This window comes from Oreochromis aureus, linkage group 9, assembly GCF_013358895.1.
Source record: "Oreochromis aureus strain Israel breed Guangdong linkage group 9, ZZ_aureus, whole genome shotgun sequence".
NCBI lineage: Eukaryota > Metazoa > Chordata > Actinopteri > Cichliformes > Cichlidae > Oreochromis > Oreochromis aureus.
The window spans coordinates 22,671,537-22,692,577 of NC_052950.1; the positions used below are offsets into that span (position 1 = coordinate 22,671,537).

The 21,041-nt window shown below is 40.6% G+C and overlaps 1 protein-coding gene across 4 annotated transcripts; it reads left to right on the forward strand.

The window, feature by feature from the left end:
* The first annotated feature begins 415 nt into the window (after positions 1-415).
* Positions 416-4,557, forward strand: LOC120441956 (gastrula zinc finger protein XlCGF26.1-like). Of its 4 annotated transcripts, none has more exons than XM_039617568.1 (2): positions 416-2,372; positions 2,682-4,557. In XM_039617568.1, the coding sequence occupies exons 1-2, from the start codon at positions 555-557 to the stop codon at positions 3,321-3,323; spliced, it is 2,460 nt and encodes an 819-aa protein (XP_039473502.1). In that variant the 5' UTR covers positions 416-554; the 3' UTR covers positions 3,324-4,557. The 4 variants fall into 4 exon arrangements, with proteins under 4 accessions (XP_039473502.1, XP_039473503.1, XP_039473504.1 ...); XM_039617569.1 differs by having other exon boundaries at positions 416-2,070; positions 2,800-4,557; XM_039617570.1 differs by having other exon boundaries at positions 416-2,052; positions 2,950-4,557.
* The last annotated feature ends 16,484 nt before the right edge of the window (positions 4,558-21,041 follow it).

Sequence of the window (21,041 nt, forward strand, 5' to 3'; positions counted from 1 at the left end):
TTGTGATCCACTGTATGGTTTATGATGGAGACACTGAGTCTGGTTCAGCTGCTTTGTTGAGATCTGTATGTTAAAGACTCTTTTTGCATCTCTACTCTCTAGTATGGAGAGAGGCATCATGGGTCATGGAGACACTTATGAAGTGGTGATCAGGTCCAGGCTATTTTGAGTGGTGGAGGTGGTGGGTCTTAGGGGGTTGAAGATGTTGAAGCGGGTGGGGTCGGGGAGATTATTTATCTCCTTGTGACAGAAGTTGGTTTGTCTCGTTCGCTACAAAGAATCGACTCTTAGAGCAAACTTGTTCATGAACTTCACATCACTTCCAGCCTCGGGTTTAAAACTAGTGTTAATGGAGGGAGTTTGAAGGTTCAGTTTATTCCACGACTGCATTTCGCTCACTGCCTCTGTTTTTATCTTTGTCACTGCAGGACCAACGTGGAGCGAGAAGTCAGCGCTCTCAGGAGGCCGACAAATTTGTTGAAGATAGAAAGGGAGAAAAAAAATACACCTGTGACGAGTGTGGGAAAGATTTTACTGTGAAAGCTTTACTAAAAATGCATCAGGTCATCCACACTGGAGAGAGACCCTTTAGCTGTGCAGACTGTGGAAAGTCTTTTACGCACATGTCAAAGTTAAAAACCCACCAACTCATCCACACTGGAGAGAGACCGTTCAGCTGTGATGACTGTGGAAAGTCTTTTACGCAAATGTCAAAGTTAAAAAGACACCAACTCATCCACACTGGAGAGAGACCATTCAGCTGTGATGACTGTGGAAAGTCTTTTACACAGATGTCAAAGTTAAAAAGACACCAACTGATCCACACTGGAGAGAGACCATTCAGCTGTGGTGACTGTGGAAAGTCTTTTACGCAGTCTTCAAGTTTAAAAAGACACCAACTCATCCACACTGGAGAGAGACCATTCAGCTGTGATGACTGTGGAAAGTCTTTTACACAGATGTCAAAGTTAAAAAGACACCAACTGATCCACACTGGAGAGAGACCATTCAGCTGTGGTGACTGTGGAAAGTCTTTTACGCAGTCTTCAAGTTTAAAAACACACCAACTGATCCACACTGGAGAGAGACCGTTCAGCTGTGATGACTGTGGAAAGTCTTTTATGGAGTCTGGAAACTTAAAAACCCACCAACTCATCCACACTGGAGAGAAACCGTTCAGCTGTGATGACTGTGGAAAGTCTTTTATGGAGTCTGGAAACTTAAAAACCCACCAACTCATCCACACTGGAGAGAGACCATTCAGCTGTGATGACTGTGGAAAGTCTTTTACACAGATGTCAAAGTTAAAAACCCACCAACTCATCCACACTGGAGAGAGACCGTTCAGCTGTGATGACTGTGGAAAGTCTTTTACGCAAATGTCAAAGTTAAAAAGACACCAACTCATCCACACTGGAGAGAGACCGTTCAGCTGTGATGACTGTGGAAAGTCTTTTATGGAGTCTGGAAACTTAAAAACCCACCAACTCAGCCACACTGGAGAGAGACCATTCAGCTGTGATGACTGTGGAAAGTCTTTTACGCAGATGTCAAAGTTAAAAAGACACCAACTGATCCACACTGGAGAGAGACCGTTCAGCTGTGATGACTGTGGAAAGTCTTTTACGCAGATGTCAAAGTTAAAAAGACACCAACTGATCCACACTGGAGAGAGACCGTTCAGCTGTGATGACTGTGGAAAGTCTTTTACGCAGATGTCAAAGTTAAAAAGACACCAACTGATCCACACTGGAGAAAGACCGTTCAGCTGTGATGACTGTGGAAAGTCTTTTATGCTGTCTGGAAACTTAAAAACACACCAACTGATCCACACTGGAGAGAGACCGTTCAGCTGTGGCAACTGTGGAAAGTCTTTTACACAGTCATCAAATTTGAAAAGACACCAACTCATTCACAGTGGACAGAGACCATTCAGCTCTGACAAGTGTGGAATGTCTTTTACGCTGTCTTCAAGATTGAAAACACACCAACTCATCCACAGTGGAGTTAAAGCGTACACCTGTGATCAGTGTGGCAGAGCTTTTACTCACAGTAACAGCTTAAAGAATCATCTAGTTACCCACAAGGGAATTAAAGCGTACAGCTGTGACATTTGTGGAAAAACTTTCAGCCAGATAGGGAACCGAAATAAACACCTACGCATTCACACCAGACACGATGTGTACTGCTGTAGTCAGTGTGGTAAACTATGTTTAACAGACGCACAGTTACAACGCCACATGTTTACCCACTCTGAGGAGAGACCTTATAAATGTGACCTGTGTGAGAAGACTTTTAAATCTCCACATGACCTGAGACGACACCAACAGATCCACAGCAGAAAGAGACTCTACAAGTGCAGTTACTGTGAGGTATGTGTTATTAAACCCCGATTCTTTTGTCCCCATGATAGAACAGAGAAAACCGATTCATAGTGTGTTAAAATATTGATATTTCTTTTTATTCAATCATCTTCCGGAAGAGAGAGACCCCTGCACAGCTCAAACTCCAGTTGCAAGAGCTCTAACATTAGAATCATAAACTGTGCTTCATATAGGTGTTATTTTGGTACTTCAGACGTCACACACATCACACACAGTTTCAAACATTGCTTATATGGAAAGTTCCTCTTTTCTGGGTCTTATCTAACTGACTTACACTGTGTTTGTGTCTTTGTTTAGAAGCAGAGCGACACAGATGGATCCAGTTCTCAACCCTGTCATCACTGTGGTGGTGGGAAACACTTTCGTTGTGACCTTTGTGGGAAAAGTTTCAGACATCAAATCACTCTGAAAATACATCAACGTAAACACACTGGAGAAAACATGAAATACTGCAAAGAATGTGGGAGAAGCTTCACCACATCAAGTAGATTAAAACAACATGAACTCATTCACAGTGGGGTTAAAAAGCATCTCTGTGATCAGTGTGGGTCATCCTTCACCACAGCAGGTGAGCTTAAAAGACATAAACGAGTCCACACAGGAGAGAAACCATACAAGTGCAGACACTGTGACAAAAGCTTCTCACAATCAGGTAGTCGTAACCTTCATGAACGCACACACATGGAAGTAAACTACAGCTGTGACCAGTGTGACAAGAGCTTCAGGAATTTCACTTCATACTCCAAACACAAACGATCCCACGTTACTAATAAACTCTTTCACTGTTACCAATGTGCCAAAATATTCACCTCATTGTCTGCTCTGTGCAAACATCAGCGTGATCATGCAGGACTGAAATCACTCCCATCTCTGGATCACGGTGAATCTGCAGAGACTGAAAGATCCTCTTCTGGTTTCACAGTCACTCAAAACCCTTGAGATCAGGCTCCACAGAGGTCAGAGTGAATATCCTGTAAAGATCTGATGAGGCAGCTATGAATGAAAATGTGCCTCTTGTTACATTTTAAGCTTTCTAAACTGTTGTACTGTAGTGTTCGTGTTGAGTGGTTAGCTTTGTTCCAGCAGTTGAATCAAAAAATCTGTTTCCTCTTATTATGTTTTTATTGAATGTATTTTGATTCATGTGTTCTGCAGATGTTTTTTGTTGGGTGGTTTTTTTTTTTTGTTCAGGTTGTTTTTATGAAATCCTTCAACAGTTAAACCAAAATTTGAAATGTTAAATAAATAGTTTAATGACAAAGAGTTTGATCCATGATGTCATTTCCTGTATATCAAACCAAAAACTGACGTGAGAAATGTTCTCAGTGACACAGATGGAGGTTTATCAGAGGAGACTTGGCTGTTCTTACACTGAACAGGGTTCCTGCAGCTTACTGAAAATTATGACCTGAAATTTAAGAAAAAAATAAGACCTTTAAAATCTTTTATATTTTAACAAAGTTGCTGTAGGTATTAAAAATTCTGATTTGTGTTTGAGACATAAAAAGATTAATTTTGGAAAATGATCTTTTAAAGTTGTGGTTTGATTTGCTCAGTTTATCAGAGTTTCCTTTGTTGGCACTGCCTCTCTTCAGAAGTTGTTGGTCTATATTGACATGACAGCAGATTTTTCAGCTGGGCGTCCATGATGTGAATCTTATTTCACCACATCCCAAAGGTGCTCTATTGGACTGAGACTCAGGTAGGCTGTGGTCTGTAAATGATGTCAGTTGGTACTAAGGGACCCAAATTGTGCCAACCAAATATCTCCACGCTATTGTCCACTTTTGTTGATCTCAAATGTAAAAGAGCCCACCCATCACGTTATTTACACTCTAGAACTTGTTTTAACATATGGCATAGAAACTGAACATTTAACAGTGTTTCCTGTAAACCCTCTCTAGTCTGATCTTTTGCTAATACAGTGTCTTGCTAACGCATTCGGCCCCCTTGAACTTTTCCACATTTTGTCACATTACAGCCACAAACATGAATCAATTTTATTGGAACTCCATGTGAAAGACCAACACAAAGTCATGTACACGTGAGAAATGGAACATTCATACATGATTTCAAACAGTTTTTACAAATAAATAACTGCAAAGTGTGGTGTGCATAATTATTCAGCCCCCTGAGTCAATACTTTGTAGAACCACCTTTTGCTGCAATTACAGCTGCCAGTCTTTTAGGGTATGTCTCTACCAGCTTTGCACATCTACAGACTGAAATCCTTGCCCATTCTTCTTTGCAAAACAGCTCCAGCTCAGTCAGATTAGATGCACAGCGTTTGTGAACAGCAGTTTTCAGATCTTGCCACAGATTCTCGATTGGATTTAGATCTGGACTTTGACTGGGCCTTTCTAACACATGGATATGTTTTGTTTTAAACCATTCCATTGGTGCCCTGGCTTTATGTTTAGGGTCGTTGTCCTGCTGGAAGGTGAACCTCCGCCCCAGTCTCAAGTCTTTTGCAGACTCCAAGAGGTTTTCTTCCAAGATTGCCCTGTATTTGACTCCATCCATCTTCCCATCAACTCTGACCAGCTTCCCTGTCCCTGCTGAAGAGAAGCACCCCCAGAGCATGATGCTGCCACCACCATATTTGACAGTGGGGATGGTGTGTTCAGAGTGATGTGCAGTGTTAGTTTTCCGCCACATGTAGCGTTTTGCATTCTGGCCAAAAAGTGCCATTTTGGTCTCATCTGACCAGAGCACCTTCTTCCACATGTTTGCTGTGTCCCCCACATGGCTTGTGGCAAACTGCAAACGGGACTTCTTATGGTTTTCTGTTAACAATGGCTTTCTTCTTGCTACTCTTCCATAAAGTCGTGCACTTTGTGCAGTGCACGACTAATAGTTGTCCTATGGACAGATTCCCCCACCTGAGCTGTAGATCTCTGCAGCTCGTCCAGAGTCACCATGGGCCTCTTGGCTGCATTTCTGATCAGCGCTCACCTTGTTCGGCCTGTGAGTTTAGGTGGACGGCCTTGTCTTGGTAGGTTTACAGTTGTGCCATACTCCTTCCATTTCTGAGTGATCTCTTGAACAGTGCTCCGTGGGATGTTCAAAGCTTGGGAAATCTTTTTGTAGCCTAAGCCTGCTTTAAATCTCTCAATAACTTTATCCCTGACCTGTCTGGTGTGTTCTTTGGACTTCATGGTGTTGTATGATTTTCGTTCCACTTCTCACGTGTACACCTATTTGTGTTGGTCTTTCATGTGGAATTCCAATAAAATTGATTCATGTTTGTGGCTTAGGGTTGCCAACTCCCTGAAAAATAAATAAGGGACACCTCGTGGCCAGGGCCGGGCAACCCAGTTGTCTTCACCCTTCCCACTGTGGTGAATTTTGTAACTCTCTTTTTTGTGTGTGAAATTATTTTTTTAACCATTTGACTTGAATTTGATTTAAGTAGATGAATATTCTTTGTGATATGAACACATGGGAAAGAAATGATCATTTAGCCATTTATTTTTAGCTCAAAATGACAACATTAACACAATAAAACAGGTCTCTTTCTTAAACAGAAGCCTGTCATGCTTAACTTTTGAGAATATAAGTAAATCTTTCTTTAAAAGAACTGTCCTGCTTAACTTAAAATTATATAAATTAATAGAAAACAATAGAACGAAAAACATTCTTGTAACAGCGCACATATAGTGCATTTAGTGCAATTGGCTTCAGTTGAGGTATTATTTCAGCTTTTCTAATGCTAATCAGCTGCTCCCATTTGTAAACCCGCTTGTTCCCATGATTACTTATCATAACTCATCATTATTCATCTATGTATTACTTTTATGTATTAGTCATCTATTTGTTGTAATCATCTATCCTTGGAGTTGTTTATTACACAAAATAAATTATATTCTCACACTTCTGGCCACATAGCGTTGATATTCACTGCACATGCCCATATTAACCTTAACCAGAGGGTTTAAAAAAAACAAACCAGTGTTTACATACCATATCTGCTTCTGCCATGGCCTGGTGGACAAAAAATTGGTTAAGGGTTCCCCGAGCTTTCACGCCCCTCATGTTCTTCATGTGCCCACCATTAGAAGCCTGCCTATGGAAAAAGTGCGCCGGCACACAGTGCAGTGCGCTTTATAGGTGTTATCATGCACTTTTCCAGCCAGGTGTTTTCCTTTTCCCATTCCTCCCTTTACTTTTGCAGCCTTTTTTTTCTTTCTCTGAGGGGAACAAACATTGCTGGTCTAATGCTGGGCTTACACTGTGCGATTTTTTTTTTTGGCCCATTTTGAGCCGATTTTTGAGTCGTGCGACCGATTTAGTGATCGGCCCGATTTTGGCCTTCATCGTGCATCGTGTAGTATACGTGGGGTAACGAGAAGCGATTAACACCAGCTCACGATCATCAATCGCTCGTGACGGTGTCAGCGCAGCCGCTCACACTGCTCACGCGCAAACACATACACGTCAGTGAAAAACACGGAGCAGCATGGCTGTGCAGCGTGTGATCTGGACACAAGCGATGGAGGCACAACTTGTAGAACTTTGGAAAGCTCATCCGAGCCTTTTCGATGTGGCCTCACAAAATTATCACGACCACAACAACCGTGAAAATAGTTGGATTTACATTGCTGTTCAATCACAGCTGCCTGATCAATGTTTTTCATTAGCAATTTAGCAAAGTTGATGGTGGTGTGCGTGTCTGTGTGAGTGAAAGACAGAGAGGGAGAGCAAGCGACAGAATTTCTGTTATAACCTTCATTTTATGGAGGCACAGTGTGAGCACTCAGGTCGCATCAGAGCATCGGGCCGTATAGTGTGAGACCCTGCATTGTGACCTACGAACTTCTAACCCCTGCGAGTCAATCATGCAGTTTGAGCAGGAGCTGAATAACAACACTGAAAAAATAGCACAGTGTCTGCCCAGCTTTAGGTGTACTGTCGTCCGAGACTTGCACCGCAGTGTCGGCGTTTGTTTCTCTGTTGGCCATGCATCTTGTTGTGGTCATCTGTTGTCTTCCGGTATTTTCTCCGTAAGCGACCTTTCCTCGACCAATGAAATAAGCGGTAATCTGAATTGTCATACTCGAATTGTCATAAGTGTGCTGTCAGTTCATTGGTCACAAAGCAGGAGAGGGGCTGAGAATTATGTTTTCAAACAAAGCGTTAATTCCATTAACATTTATAGACTACTTTTGATTCTCACTGTATTACGGGACAAAGTGCGTCCCTTATTAGCTAACTAATTGTCTGTCCTGAATCAGTCTTATTAGGTAATGTTCAAATAATTTTATCATTCCAGTGTTTTCAGTGTGGGAGAAAGTACTCAGGGCCTTCAAGTTACACACTATTAAAGGCAGCAACAAGTTTCATGTTCAGAAACCTAAAGTATGTATCAGCAGCAGAATGGAGCTAAAAATAAATGTTTGTTTTCAGTTCTTTGAAGCTTTGAGTATTTTGGATTAGTAGTACAGCTGTGTTTGTTGCATCATATTGCTGTAATTAGGGCTGGGCCATATTATACTGTTCACGGTAATACCGGTACAATGTTAGGCAACGATAAGAAAATGAAATATCGCGATAGAATATGGGTAAAACGCGCATGCGCAGTACCTTTGTTTTCATACGCACATGGCCGATTGTTGAGTGAAACGGATGAACCAGAATTGGTTTGTAAAAATGGTGCAACTTCAGTGATGTGGAACTGGTTTGTTGTTTGTCCATCAGATACACAACAAAGCACATTTTTTTGTAGAACATGCAAGCGGGCCGTCGTTATTGCCGTATTTGTCGGACTAAGGTGCTCGTAAATCTGGGAGTAACCTGGGTCCTAAACTCCGTCCGCTTAAGGTCCCAAAGTCAAACGAACACACAGCATCACTGAGAGTTAAAAACTGTCTAAATCTTTAATAAAACGATCAGCATTGCTGCTTTACCAGGTGTTTAACATCCTGGCATCCATGAAAACAGAATTTATTACATTTAACAGAGTTAGAAGTTAGCAGGAAGCTAGCGGAAGTTAGCTCGCTAGTTTCGCTAGTTACCTAAGCATGATATAGCGTGTTCTGACTGAGAGATTTCTGAAAAAGTTCAAACGTACAGCTCTGCTATCTCTTCCAACATAAATTAAGACAGGAAACTAAACAGCAGTGACGTTTGTAGGGTTACTGAAGTTGGGCTAGGCTAGGTGGTATATAATGATGTGCTACGTGATTGCTAGCGACACAGCTATGTTAGCATAACATAAACAGTGAAGCTGGAGGATGAACGCTAACTTTTTTCCACTCGATAAAAGTTAACGTGAGGGTTCCTGGTGGTTAGGGACAAATGCAATCGCATGGCAGGATGCTGTAAAGGGACCAAACTTCAGTCAGGAGAACAACTGAGATAAACCATCCACAATATGAGGTTAGTCATTAATATACTGCAACAACACCGGAATAGAGCAGCTGTGATAGAATACAGCATTAATGAATCAATGGTACAGAAGTGGAGGAAGCAAGAATGAGTTGAATAAAGTTTGATTTATCTGACTGCTTTGTTTCGCTTAATGTGCCTTATAATCCCGTGCACCTTATGGTCCGAAAAATACATATTTGGCTTTTTTATTTGGCACACTGCAGTTTAATGTTGCAAAGCACCTCTTTTTAATTTCAGTGGATACAGGGCTCTAGAGTGCGACCAATTTGGTCGCAAATGCGACCAAATTTTTCCGTGGTGCGACTAAAAAAAAACATTTGGTCGCACTGGTGCGACCAACTGTTACCAACATTTGGTCGCACCTGTTTGGGTAACAAAAAAAAAATCTCTGTAACTCTCCATGTGGTCAACAACAGACACACATTATGCCCCTATCGTGGACTAAACCAATCAGAGATAGTCAGGGGCGGGACCTCTCTGATTGGCCGTGGTCCAGTGGAAAGTGCAGGTAGAAGAGGGAGGTGAGTAGCTTTAATAAGGCGATATCAATTCATTAACGGATTCCACACAAAGACGTAAACACAGAGCGACCCGACGCATCAGAATCAGCTTTGTCTTTCTCGGCTTTCTCACCGGACGGCCCGCAGACGGACACGCTGTCGGAGCTTAGCGATTCTGATGTGTCGGGTCCGTGCTGTGTTTCCGTCTTTTTGCGCTGATTCTGAGCTGCAGGTTTTCTCTCTCCAACCAAAATTTGCCGAGTCAAAAAGAAGCAGCAAACTGCGCTTCACATTTGATCAATGTCGTCATGAATTCCCTCTGACTTTTGCTGTTTTGCTTCCACCACGATAAAAATTACACTTCCTATGATGTAACATAGGAAGTGTGTACTTCAAGAACAGTTTCCCGTCTCAAATCTCTGTTTTCTGGATTATTCATTCGCTTATTACCCACCAGTCTACCGTTGTTTACAGCACTGTCTTTTTCTTTTTTCATGTAAATGACGTCCGTCAAGAAAGCCTAATTTCTGCTGTTCAATACTGAAGAAATTTAAACTTCTTAAAATTATGCAAAATTGCAGAATATTGCAGAATATTTTTAAGGTTATCTGCTATAAAAAGCCAGACCAGGAAAATCTCCATCATGTTTTTGTGTTTTATTCTCAGTTACTATGACACAAAGGCATCTGCTGTGATGTTCACAATTCTGATGAAGTCTCACAAGTGTCAGTACTGATAAATGATCAGAATTATAATATTTCTGACTGTCTGAGGCTAAACTGAATCGAATCAGGACTTTGAGAACCGGAATCGAATGGATTATAGAAATCAGTGATGATACTCAGCCCTAGTGAGCAGCCTAGGCCTGAGAGAAGTGGATGTAGCTGTGGGTAATAAGAGAAGATGAAAAGAACTATTGATAACTTTTGTGTTAAGGACTCATCCGTCTGAAATTCATAGCCAGCTCTGACATGGTGCCATCAATCTTTGAATGCTGAAAAAGCAGCAGTGTATCCAGAAAACACACTTTATGCTGCAATAAATGCACTGCCCAAGTGTCCCCTCTCCCCACTGCCTTTCAGCAGCATGCAACAGCAAACAGGTCGTCAGAGGAGCCAAGATGATGATTAAGTTTAACATTTTCTACAATATTGACAAAGCACTTTAAGCACAAGATTGTTAGTTAATAATTTAGAAATGAATATTGTCTGTATGGACTTCCCCCCAAAGAAGGTGCACATGTAAAACTGCGGTGTTAAGCGAAGCGGTTGAAAAATTTGAGTGCGCATAACTTTTGTGCCGGTACGCCTAAATTTTTTAAGTTAGGCGTACCGGTGCGCCCATGTCAAAAAGTTAGTCTAGAGCCCTGGGATATTATACATGGTTATGCTCAGGATATGTCAGCCCATTTCTACTGCAAATGCCTTTTGGTTAAACTTTCAGCAAGGAATTTGCATTTGCACTGTTAAATTTTTATATAGCTTTAATGCATATAAAAAAACAGCTGCTTGTTTAAGTGAAAATAAATGGATGGGGGTTTTTTGGCGCTAGTAAAGTTGTGGAGTTGTATTTTGTCTCGCATCAATTATATCGTCAGTTATATCGTTATCGCAAATTTTCAAATGTATATCGTGATAAATATTTTTGGCCATATCGCCCTGCTCTAGCTGTAATTGTTTATATGCTTTATATATTCTGAGGTAAGTTGATCTATAGTGTTACATCATATTCTATAAGGATGTTATGTGTTTGTATACTTTCTGCCCAGTTTGACCCATTTAGCAGAAGTCAGCCTGTTTAAGGCTCTGATATGGTCTGATTTTCTCACCCAATAAAGGAATATTTAATATATCAGTCTACTCTTCATTCTATCAGAAACAGTTATCACAGCTCGTACATTTTCCTTTTTAGACATATATGTAAGCATTGAGACAAATGTAATGTAATGTCAACATATTAAACGAACATTATTTGTCTCTTATGCATAATACATCTGTATATACACTGTCAAAGATACTTGTCTTTGAGTGACGATTTAAGGTGATAGGAAATATAAATAACTGTAACTTGAATCTTTGACCCAGAGTTCAAGCTCACTGCTGTAATATATCCTGTAATCTATCTATCTAGCTATCTAGCTATCATAATGATCTGACAACACATATAATATTGGCTATATTATATTTACATTACCACAGTGAGATGATTTTAGTCTTATGAACAACATTAGCTAATTTTTATTTACTAACTAATCTTGAAATGACTGTTCAGTACAGAAATGAAGCCCAACAATCATGTTTTACAGTCACGTGGTCTCAGCCTCAGATACTCAACTAATCAAAGTGATGTCATGACAAAAATGAATGACCAACAAAACATTTTTTCTCCTTCATTTCTGTCACACAAAGCTGTATGAAACGTTTCTCGCGGTTAGTATCATGGTTGCTAGGCAACCTGAACAGTACGACGAAGGCTAGACCGTCCCATTTCACAAGCCTCTCACTTCCGCATTTCTCGTACTTATAGTACGCACCGTACGTAGTACATGTAGAGCACATACTTCAAGCATGCGGTCTCTGAATTGGGACACAGCCGAAGTTTTCCAGAGGCCTGGTAATGAGCTGATCATGTGATACAGGTGTGTTGACCCAGGGTGAGATCTAAAACCTGCAGGGACACCGGACTGAGATTGGGGACCCCTGCAGTAGATGCTATGCAGATGACACTGAGCTTTGTCTATCCATAAAACCAGGTAACACACGCCAGTTAATTAAATTGCTGAAATGTTTTAAAGATATAAAGACCTGGGTGACCTCTAACTTTCTGCTGCTGATTGTACTTGGCCCTAAAATTCCTAGAAACATAATATCTAACCAGATACTTGGTCTGGATGGAATTAGCTTGGCCTCCAGTAACACTGTCAGAATCTTGGAGTAATATTTGACCAGGACATTATACAAATATGTAGGGCTGCTTTATTTCATATGTGCAATATCTCTAAACATCTCAAAATATCCTGTCTCGGAGTGATGCTGTTAATTAATTTATTACTTCTAGACTGGACTATTACTACTAGTGTGCATAACACAGGATGAATGGACTCAAATATGGAAACGACAATGGAAATGCACTACCTCACAAAGATGGAGGGAATTTGGATGGAAAATTTTGATTAGGTTCTTTATCACCTCTTACCAAAAGACTCATTATGATGGGAATCCCCTGTATGCTGGAGAAAATGTGGACACAGACGAGTACACCTCTGACATTTGCAGGCAGAATTTTAAACCTTGGGTGAAATGGAGTCAATGCAGTTCTTAAGCATGCATGCAAATGTTCATTAGTCAGCTGTGAGCGAGTTTTTCCCATTCATCTTTAAATGCCAGATTTTCACTTCAGGAAGCACACAGCCCCACTCCACTGACGACTTGCTGTTGGCCAACACCCTCAACGACTTTTACTGCCACCTTGATGATCCATCAACCAGCCTTCACACCTCAATAGAGACTTCCCCAACAATAGAGACACTTTGGTCACTCATCCCCCCACCTTCCCCACTTCCCCCACAACAGAGCCATCAACGTTATCAAAGACTTCACCCACAGGAGCCCCCTCCTCACTTCACACCTGTGAGGATTTCAAACCACCTTCCCCCACTACAGCCCTTCATATTCATGTATCTGAAAAAACTGAGTCAAGATGGCGCCGGTGTGTGTGGCTGCTCGTCTGTCACTGCCAAGTTTGTTCCTGTTTATATTATTTCTAATTTGTGTAATCCACGAAACAAAGTCTCTGCTGAGGTATGATCGCCAGACACTATTGGACCTCAAACCTGTGGTCCAAAATATTGTGTCCTTTGGAGCTGGTGGGCAGCAACCCCTGCCCCCATTTGCATCGGAAACCCCGGGTTACCTGTACCGGGTTCCGGTACCTTCCCGGCGAAAGCGTCATCGTCGCCGCGGTAAACAAAGCGGTTGCCTGGTGAAGCTAAAGGTTTCCCTAAAGAATTATTCTGCTGTTTTCCGAACAGTGCATGGATTCTTTCCAAGGGTGTTTGCGTCTCAGCGTTTTCTGGATCCTGTTGATGCCTGTTTGGTGCCTGTGGTTGGTGATGCTCCTCGGCCTCGCTGCCTCGGAACCTGAGATTGCTGCGGCGGGTTTCTGGACCTCCTGAACCCCGAGCGCCAACTCCAGCTCCTGCTAGGATTGGCCTGGTGAACGGCAGATCACTTTTAAACAAAACTTTTATTCTTCGGGACTTCTTCAGTTCCCGTGATCTGGATTTTCTGTGTGTGACTGAGACGTGGCTGAGTGTTGGTGAGTCCAGTGTTCTAGCTGAACTTTTACCTGTGGATTGTTGCTATTTTAACTCGCCATGGACGTCAGGCAGAGGTGGAGGCACAGTGACTGTTTACAAAAAGGATTTTAAATGTAAGCAGTGTTTTATACAGCCTTCGTTCTCCAGCTTTGAACCTACCTCGTTTGAGGTGACTCATACAAACCCGGTTTTCTGCGCTGTCATCTATCGCCCTCCGAAATACAATAAGAACGTCATAAACGACTTTTCTGATTTTTTAGCTGGGATTATGCCCAACTATGATAGTGTTCTTATTGTTGGAGATTTTAATATACATGTATGTTGTCCTGATAAGCCACTGGTAAAGGACTTTTTAAGCCTTATTGACTCTTTTAGCCTGGTACAGTCCATGCCTGGCCCTACACATGAGCACGGACACAAACTGGACCTTGTTCTGTCATATGGTCTGCCTGTTACTAACTTGGAGATTTGTGACTGTGCACTCTCAGATCATATGCCTGTGTTATTCAACATTGGTTTGACACATACTGCAGTTAAATCTGGTACTGCTACTCAGTGCTGTCAGGTTATTAACCCCGCCACTGCCGCACAGTTTTCTGCTGCTTTTAATCAGCTCGGCGGCCCTTCTGACTTTGTTTCCTCTGACACAGAAGAACTAAATTCCTGGTTTTATTCTTGCTGTCAAAAAATCATGGACTCTGTGGCTCCTTTAAAAACCAGGCAGCCTAAGGCTAAACCTGAGCCTTGGTTTAATGAGAGCACTCGCGCTGTTAAGAGGGAATGTCGTCGAGCAGAACGGAGATGGAAAAAGGATAAACTGCATGTATCATTTCAAATTCTAAAAGACTGCTGGCATCGCTACCAGAACACTGTTAAAGAGGCAAAAAGGGAATATTTTGCAAATATTATTTCTTCCAACTGTCATAACCCACGTGTGTTATTTAGGACCATTGACACTGTTCTCAGTACTCCATTGAATGTCTGTTTGGAAGTTTCTCCTGAGATATGCAATGATTTGAATGAATGAACTTTTTTATTGAAAAGGTTGTCACCACCAGGGCTCTTATCACAGCTCCTGACTCTGACCCCTCTGTCTTTGTCCCTTGCGCTGCTGTTTTTACAAAGTTTGAGCTTGTGACGCTCTCCACTTTAGAGGATGTGGTTTGCCATATTAAGCCCACAGGTTCCCCTCGGGATCCTTTCCCTCCACAGTTCTTTAAAGAACTTTTTCCTAGAATACGACAGTATGTCCTTGACATTATTAATAGCAGTTTGTCTTCTGGTATGGTTCCTGCAAATTTCAAACATGCAGTAGTGCAGCCACTGCTTAAGAAACCTGGCCTTGATCACACAGTTTTAGCGAATGTAGAATTATAGGAATTATTTTAGGGTTACTGTTCATAACCATCATCTTTATCATTGCATTAATTATCATTTCATCCAAGCATTTATTGAAGTGCTGGCATTAGGTTATAATTTGTATTACAGGGGTTATCATAATCAAATATTAACAGGTTTATTACAGGTGGTTCTAAAATTTAAACGTTTTCGAATGTTTTTATATTCTTATACTGAAGTCTTCAGTGGGTGAGAAAACTGAGTTGCAGGCTGACAGGAAACGGCGTGCTTTTGCAGAAGTGAAACCGAAAGCAGAGTGAGCACAAGCTGAAGAGTAGGGTGTTTATTCAGTAGATTACATATATAGTCTTGGTTCGGACATACACGTAACCACCCACACACTTAGTTAGAGGGATCACTGATAGGGGAAAGTTCAAGTTGCTTAAGTTGAGGTCAACTAAGGTTCAGAAAGCAGATGCAAACTCTGCACGCACAGACAGACAAATAGTGAGAGGTCATGACACGCACGCAGTACACAGCATGCACGCGCGCCGCCTGCGTGCACACACACACAGATATAAACTCTTACCTACTAAATGAGTTTTAGACTGCAAAGTTGTGCCTGTATGAGTGACATTTTCTACAGGAAGTGCACCTGATGTTCCAGGGAGATAAGCGACAGCGAAGGCGGGCTGACAGGAAGCATTAGCCGTCGACACGAAGATGATGTTCTATGTTAAAAGTCATTGTGGTTTTGGTGTGACGTAAATCTGCCTAGTAACAGAAAAGGGGGCTGTACAATTCTTAACCCCATAAAACAGTTGTCTGAATATGATAAAGACAGTTCAACACTGATTGGGTTGTTGAACTCACACATGTGTTTATTAAAATACTGTCTAATTCCACACTGGACCGGATCTGTGGTTTTTTATGGATTCCTCTCTCAACATTGAACCCTAACATTTGGGGGCTCGTTCCGGTGAGAGAGAGGTAGAGGGGTTTTGGTGAGATCCGGGGTCCGTGGTAATTGGACGGGCAGACGGTAATCAGTGGTGAAAGTGAGCAGGCATTCCCCGGGGCATTAAAGGTAAGACACTGCCTGTTGAAATATATTTCCAAAAGGTGTCACATTGGGCATGTCAAATTAAAAGCCTGGTCACTGTAATTACTGGTGAAGGTCTGTTTTGAGTTTGATGGGAATTTCATGAGCATGCTGGATGAAGTAATGATAAGTGATAAGTAAAAGTACTGGGTTCAAGTCCCAAAGAAATGTAGAAAGTAGGGAAATTGGTCATTTCTGTGGGTTCAAGTCCCGCTGGACATTGGGTCTATCTTGTGATGGTCATCTCGTGGGTTCAAGTCCCCTATGTCCACAAAGGTAGATCTGCCTCAATCTTAATCCTGTGTTGGGTGTAGATTGTTGTTTCAAATTATTCTAAATTTGTCTAGGACGACAGCGGCGTCTGTTAAGAAGCGCATTTTCTCGGAGGTAACGCTCCCTCCTGGATAAAGACGTTTATCCTTGACCTAGCGGCGACTAATGGGATAGTACGGTACGACAAACCGGGGAAAACTGGGGAATTTCCAAAATTGCTAGGGGTTCAAGTCCCCTATTCTTGCGCTTTTTTGGCTACCGGTAAATTAAGTTAGGGCTAGAAATCTGGACAGAGCAGTTCGAGTCTGGTCTGTTAAATTGGTCATAAAAAACCTGAAGGTTTGCCCGTTCGAGTCGGTTATGGAAAATTTTCGAAATTTGTAGGAGCGACAAGGCCTAAAAAATCTGTGCAGTTGTAATTAAAGACGTCTGTAATATAAAATATGAGATCTATGAGTAAGATCAGTCTCTGTGTCAGTAATGCACAGCCGGATGTGCACGGATGGTGTGTGTAAATGCAAATGAGCAGCAGTGACGCGCAGAGAGGGTGGTTTCAATTTCGAGAGGACTGAGAGCTTTTTGCTAAATGCCTGTATATAAGAGGTTGGTTTTGTTTATTATGAGAGTGTAAATACAGTGTGAATATATTAGTGTGGATGATTAGAAAATGACTGAATTTTGATAGATGTATATTTCGTGAGCCATAAATGTTGGTGTGTTTTATTTTTCAGTTATGTGTGTGTGGGGAGAAGCTGTGAGACGATGAGAGGTTTCAGTTTTCTTTTTCTTTTTCTTTTGACTTGCTCTTTCTGATCATGGAAGGCATGTCCAAAATATACGTATGAAAGCGTATTTTGTGTGATTTTAACTGTGTGAATGCTGTCAGTATTTGATTTGAGTGACTGGGTGATTTGTCTGAGTAAGTGAAAAGGGGAGTTTGAAAGAAAAGACAGTGTGTGAGACGATTACTGAATGACTAAAGAGGTTAGAACTTTTAAACGTGTGTATGAAATAAAGGAGTGGGAAATATATTTCTTTTGTGAGGAAAAGTAGGATGTGCTAAAGTTTGAAAGTGCTTTTAATTCAAGAAACGCATGAGTGAGGTTATGATGTGTGGAAGAGCTCTATTTAAATGTGTGTGAGTGAAAGGAAGGTGTATTGTTTTTAGACCAAGACTTAGTAAAACTAAAGAGGGTTTGTAGACTGTAAATATGAAAAAAACAAGTGTTTGATTAATCTGTAGGAACAGGAAAGAGAAATAGGAAATACTGTGCTGCTGTGTGTGAGAGGAAGGTGTGTGTGTGACTGATGATGTCAGGGGAGCACCCAGAGAAATAGACAGAGTTAAATTCTAAGAAGATGAAGCGAATGCATGTTTTAAGAAAAGTAATAAAGTAATAAAATTATATTAATTACAGGTTTTAGAAAAGAGACAGACCGAGAGAAATAAATACATGAACTAACAATTACATTAATGAATTGAAAACGCACGTACACAAACTGTTACATGTGAAATTATTGTTGAAAGTTTAATAAAGAAAGCAGTTTACACTCCTTTAATTTCCAGAACCAGTTTGTCCCCTAGATCTGATAACACTCTTGCCCAGTTGGCCCCTGTAGTAGGCGGGCATGGAAGGCTGGACAGCCCATGACGGGTAAGATCCCACCTCGAAACCCTGGGACAACCTAAGGCAAGGCGCAGTCACGATTGCTTGAACCTAAGTCCCGGAGTGACCTTGGAGTCACTGGAGGAGACGGATTTAACAGGTAAGGCCACTGGGCACAGACGAAGGGGAAATGTCATTAACAATGACCAGTGATGAACCAGAGAGAGAAAATACACCCTGTCAAAGGAGTTTGAAACACTGCAAAAGAAACATTTATAAAAATCACACATACAAACAGAAAATGCACTAACCTTACAGAGATAAGCTCATGAAGAGTAATGCATAGATAGTGATTAAAACTTGGCTAAGAACACAAACATATGTAATTAAATCAGCCTGTTAAGTTCATAAGGGTTAAAATGGTGTGAATGTTGAAGAAAATACACTTAAAACACACTTGGATAAAATAGAGTTGTTGTGGAATAACTCAAACGAAGCTGTATGACAAGGGAGTGAGTTATGGAAAAAAAAACAAAAAACAAAAAAAAAAAACAAAACAAAACAAAAGAGGAGTGATTACTTAGGAGTGCTCTTGCACTGATTTATCAAAGTAAGTGATTAGTATAGAAAGAAAATGAAAATAATTCAATAATGTGATAAAGTTTAAACATGTATTTCTTTTGCCAAGTTAAATTGTTGAGATATGGCTGAGTATGCAAAAGTTTGAGAGCTCGTGTGAATGTGGACAGAGGAGCTTGCTGTGTGTGTGTGATTGAGGCCTTAAAGGAGGGGTAGATTGTTCAGAGGTGCAAATTTGATTAGGAGGTCTATAAATTAGTGTTGACACATTGTTGTAAGGTGTTAGGCTGAATCTGAGTATGGTAATGTGCTTAACCGGGGTTATTGTTGTGTACTGAAACGGTGTAGCTTTTGGCGAGGTTTTCGTGTGTTGAATGGGTGAAATTTAAGATTGTTTTAGATTTTTGAGGCTGTTGTTTCTATTTCAAGAGAGGGAGTTTTGATAAACATGGACATGTCTAAAAGGGCCCATAGTTTTTGTAACAGTGCACTTAGAGAAAAAACCTGTCAGGTGATTTTGTTTGGTACTTTGATGAGCTAATAATCAGCTCTCTTTTTCATTTTTGTTCTAAGCAGGCCTGGAAGAGAGTGAACGGACGGCGCTGACAAAATTACCAAGTACGAAAATCAGGTGGGCTTTACAGATTATAATTGATTACAATCAGAGACTGATTGGCGGCAAGTCTCTGTCTAAAAAATGATTGCAGCGTGTCAATCCAGTCAAAAATATAGAGAACTATTTTCCTAAAAAGGAAAACGAAATAAAACAAATGATTGAGCTCATTTTGCTGATGTGGAGCATCTGATGACGTGCGCAGAAGGCTGCAGATCAGCAAAAAAATATCATGTGAATGCATTTGAGTGAATGCGAGTGACTGGACTAAGGTGGGAATGAATAAATGTGGACAGATTTATCATGTGAGGAAAAGAAAGGGATGCTTTGTTTTGCTTTTGCCATAAGCAGGACAAGTGGGAGACTTAAATCTGGGGATGCTGATTTTGGGATATTGATGTTTGTTTTGAGAAAATTATTTACTGGGGTTGGATTATGTTATTACACTATAGAATGCTAAATGCTAAAAGGGGAAACATTGTTTGATGAGATTCAAGTTACCATTAACTGAGGTAACTCAGGATTAATAACTGTTTTGTTTAAGGTTATTTTTGTCATGACACAGACTAGATCATAAAGGAGAGTTGAGTATGAAATGTAAGGCACAGGTTTTGTTTTCAGGAAATTCCAAGGATCCAGACTTTCCATGGAGCAACGAGTTGGAGGAGATTTGACATGATGATTAAATTGATTTTGTTCCTTAAACATAGGTTTTCAGGGCTGAAGCAAAACACCGGAGAGGAGAATTGCTGAGCTGTTCTGAGAAATGAAATGACTAACCTTTTTTCCTTTTGATTTGTTAAGCTTGGGTGAAGCATGTTGAGTTTTTTGCCACATGAGATGTGTCAAAAAAGAGAGGGATTTAAGATTTAATTTGTTTAATTTGAAAGGGTTTTACTAGGATTCTATAATGATTGGGGTTGTTTGATAAGCTAGATATAGTAAACTGAGGATTTGTTAAAAGAAAGGATTAAAAGGAACTGAATTAGGTTTAGGAGATAAATTGCTGGGGTTAATAAGAAGTTGTACACCAAACTTAAAGGGGAAATTGTGGGAATAAAGGATATGCTTTGGGGAAGATAGTGACGATTTTATGAGTAGAAAATGTGTGATTTCTTTTTGATTTTTAGGATAAGTTGTAACAGTGACATAATGTTAGAATGTTGTTATAATGTAGGCTTTAGAAACAGATAGTAAATAGATTTATTTCTAGGGAGAGGAGAGCTTTTTATGAGGATGTTAAAAGTGTTATGGACTCAAATGAATAATATTGGAGATTATATATGTAGAAATGATTTTTCTTACACATTGCAATCGTGCTCATTAACAGAGTTGAGGTTCGGTCCATTTAAAGGTCATAAGCTTCGATGAGCGTTATGTCTCAGTCGATATATTGTAGGGGACTTGGAGCAACAGAAGGATAAACAGCATTCACGCTTACAAACACATATGGTTTAAACATAGGTGAGGCCTAGGGCCTGAAATTCCTTTAGCTTTTAACTGAATTTGAGGTGGCCCAATAACAAATGACAGAAAGAGGAACTGAATAGGAGTTTTGCTTGTAACTAAACTGAGTGACATATAAAATATTGAGATAACACATGCAGCTCTAACTTAGTCCTCTTATATAAAAAGCAGTTACAGAATAACAAATACTTGTTGAAGCAAAACAGAAGCAAAGGGAGAAAGCTTATATATGTTGGTTAAGTCTGATAAAGTTTAAGTTAGAAGGAGTCATTACATTAAAAGCAGCAAAATGAAATAAAATGATAGATTCAAACAGGTTATCACCCAGGAAATGGGAGTTCAAAATACAGTTAGAGTTCAGCTTTTAGCTATGATGAAGTTTATCTAGGAGCAATTAACTAGGTGCTTACACTTAGTGATTAAAGTGGTTGTTTTTCTTTGATCCTTTTAGTAGAATAAGCCCTTATAAT

What these genes read in the sequence shown, in the direction of transcription:
- LOC120441956 (XM_039617568.1), top strand. Translation starts at nt 555, where the DNA reads ATGCATCAGGTCATCCACACTGGAGAGAGACCCTTTAGCTGTGCAGAC. An exon ending in ACAAGTGCAGTTACTGTGAG is followed by an intron (nt 2,373 to 2,681) that starts GTATGTGTTATT and finishes GTCTTTGTTTAG; the next exon opens with AAGCAGAGCGACACAGATGG.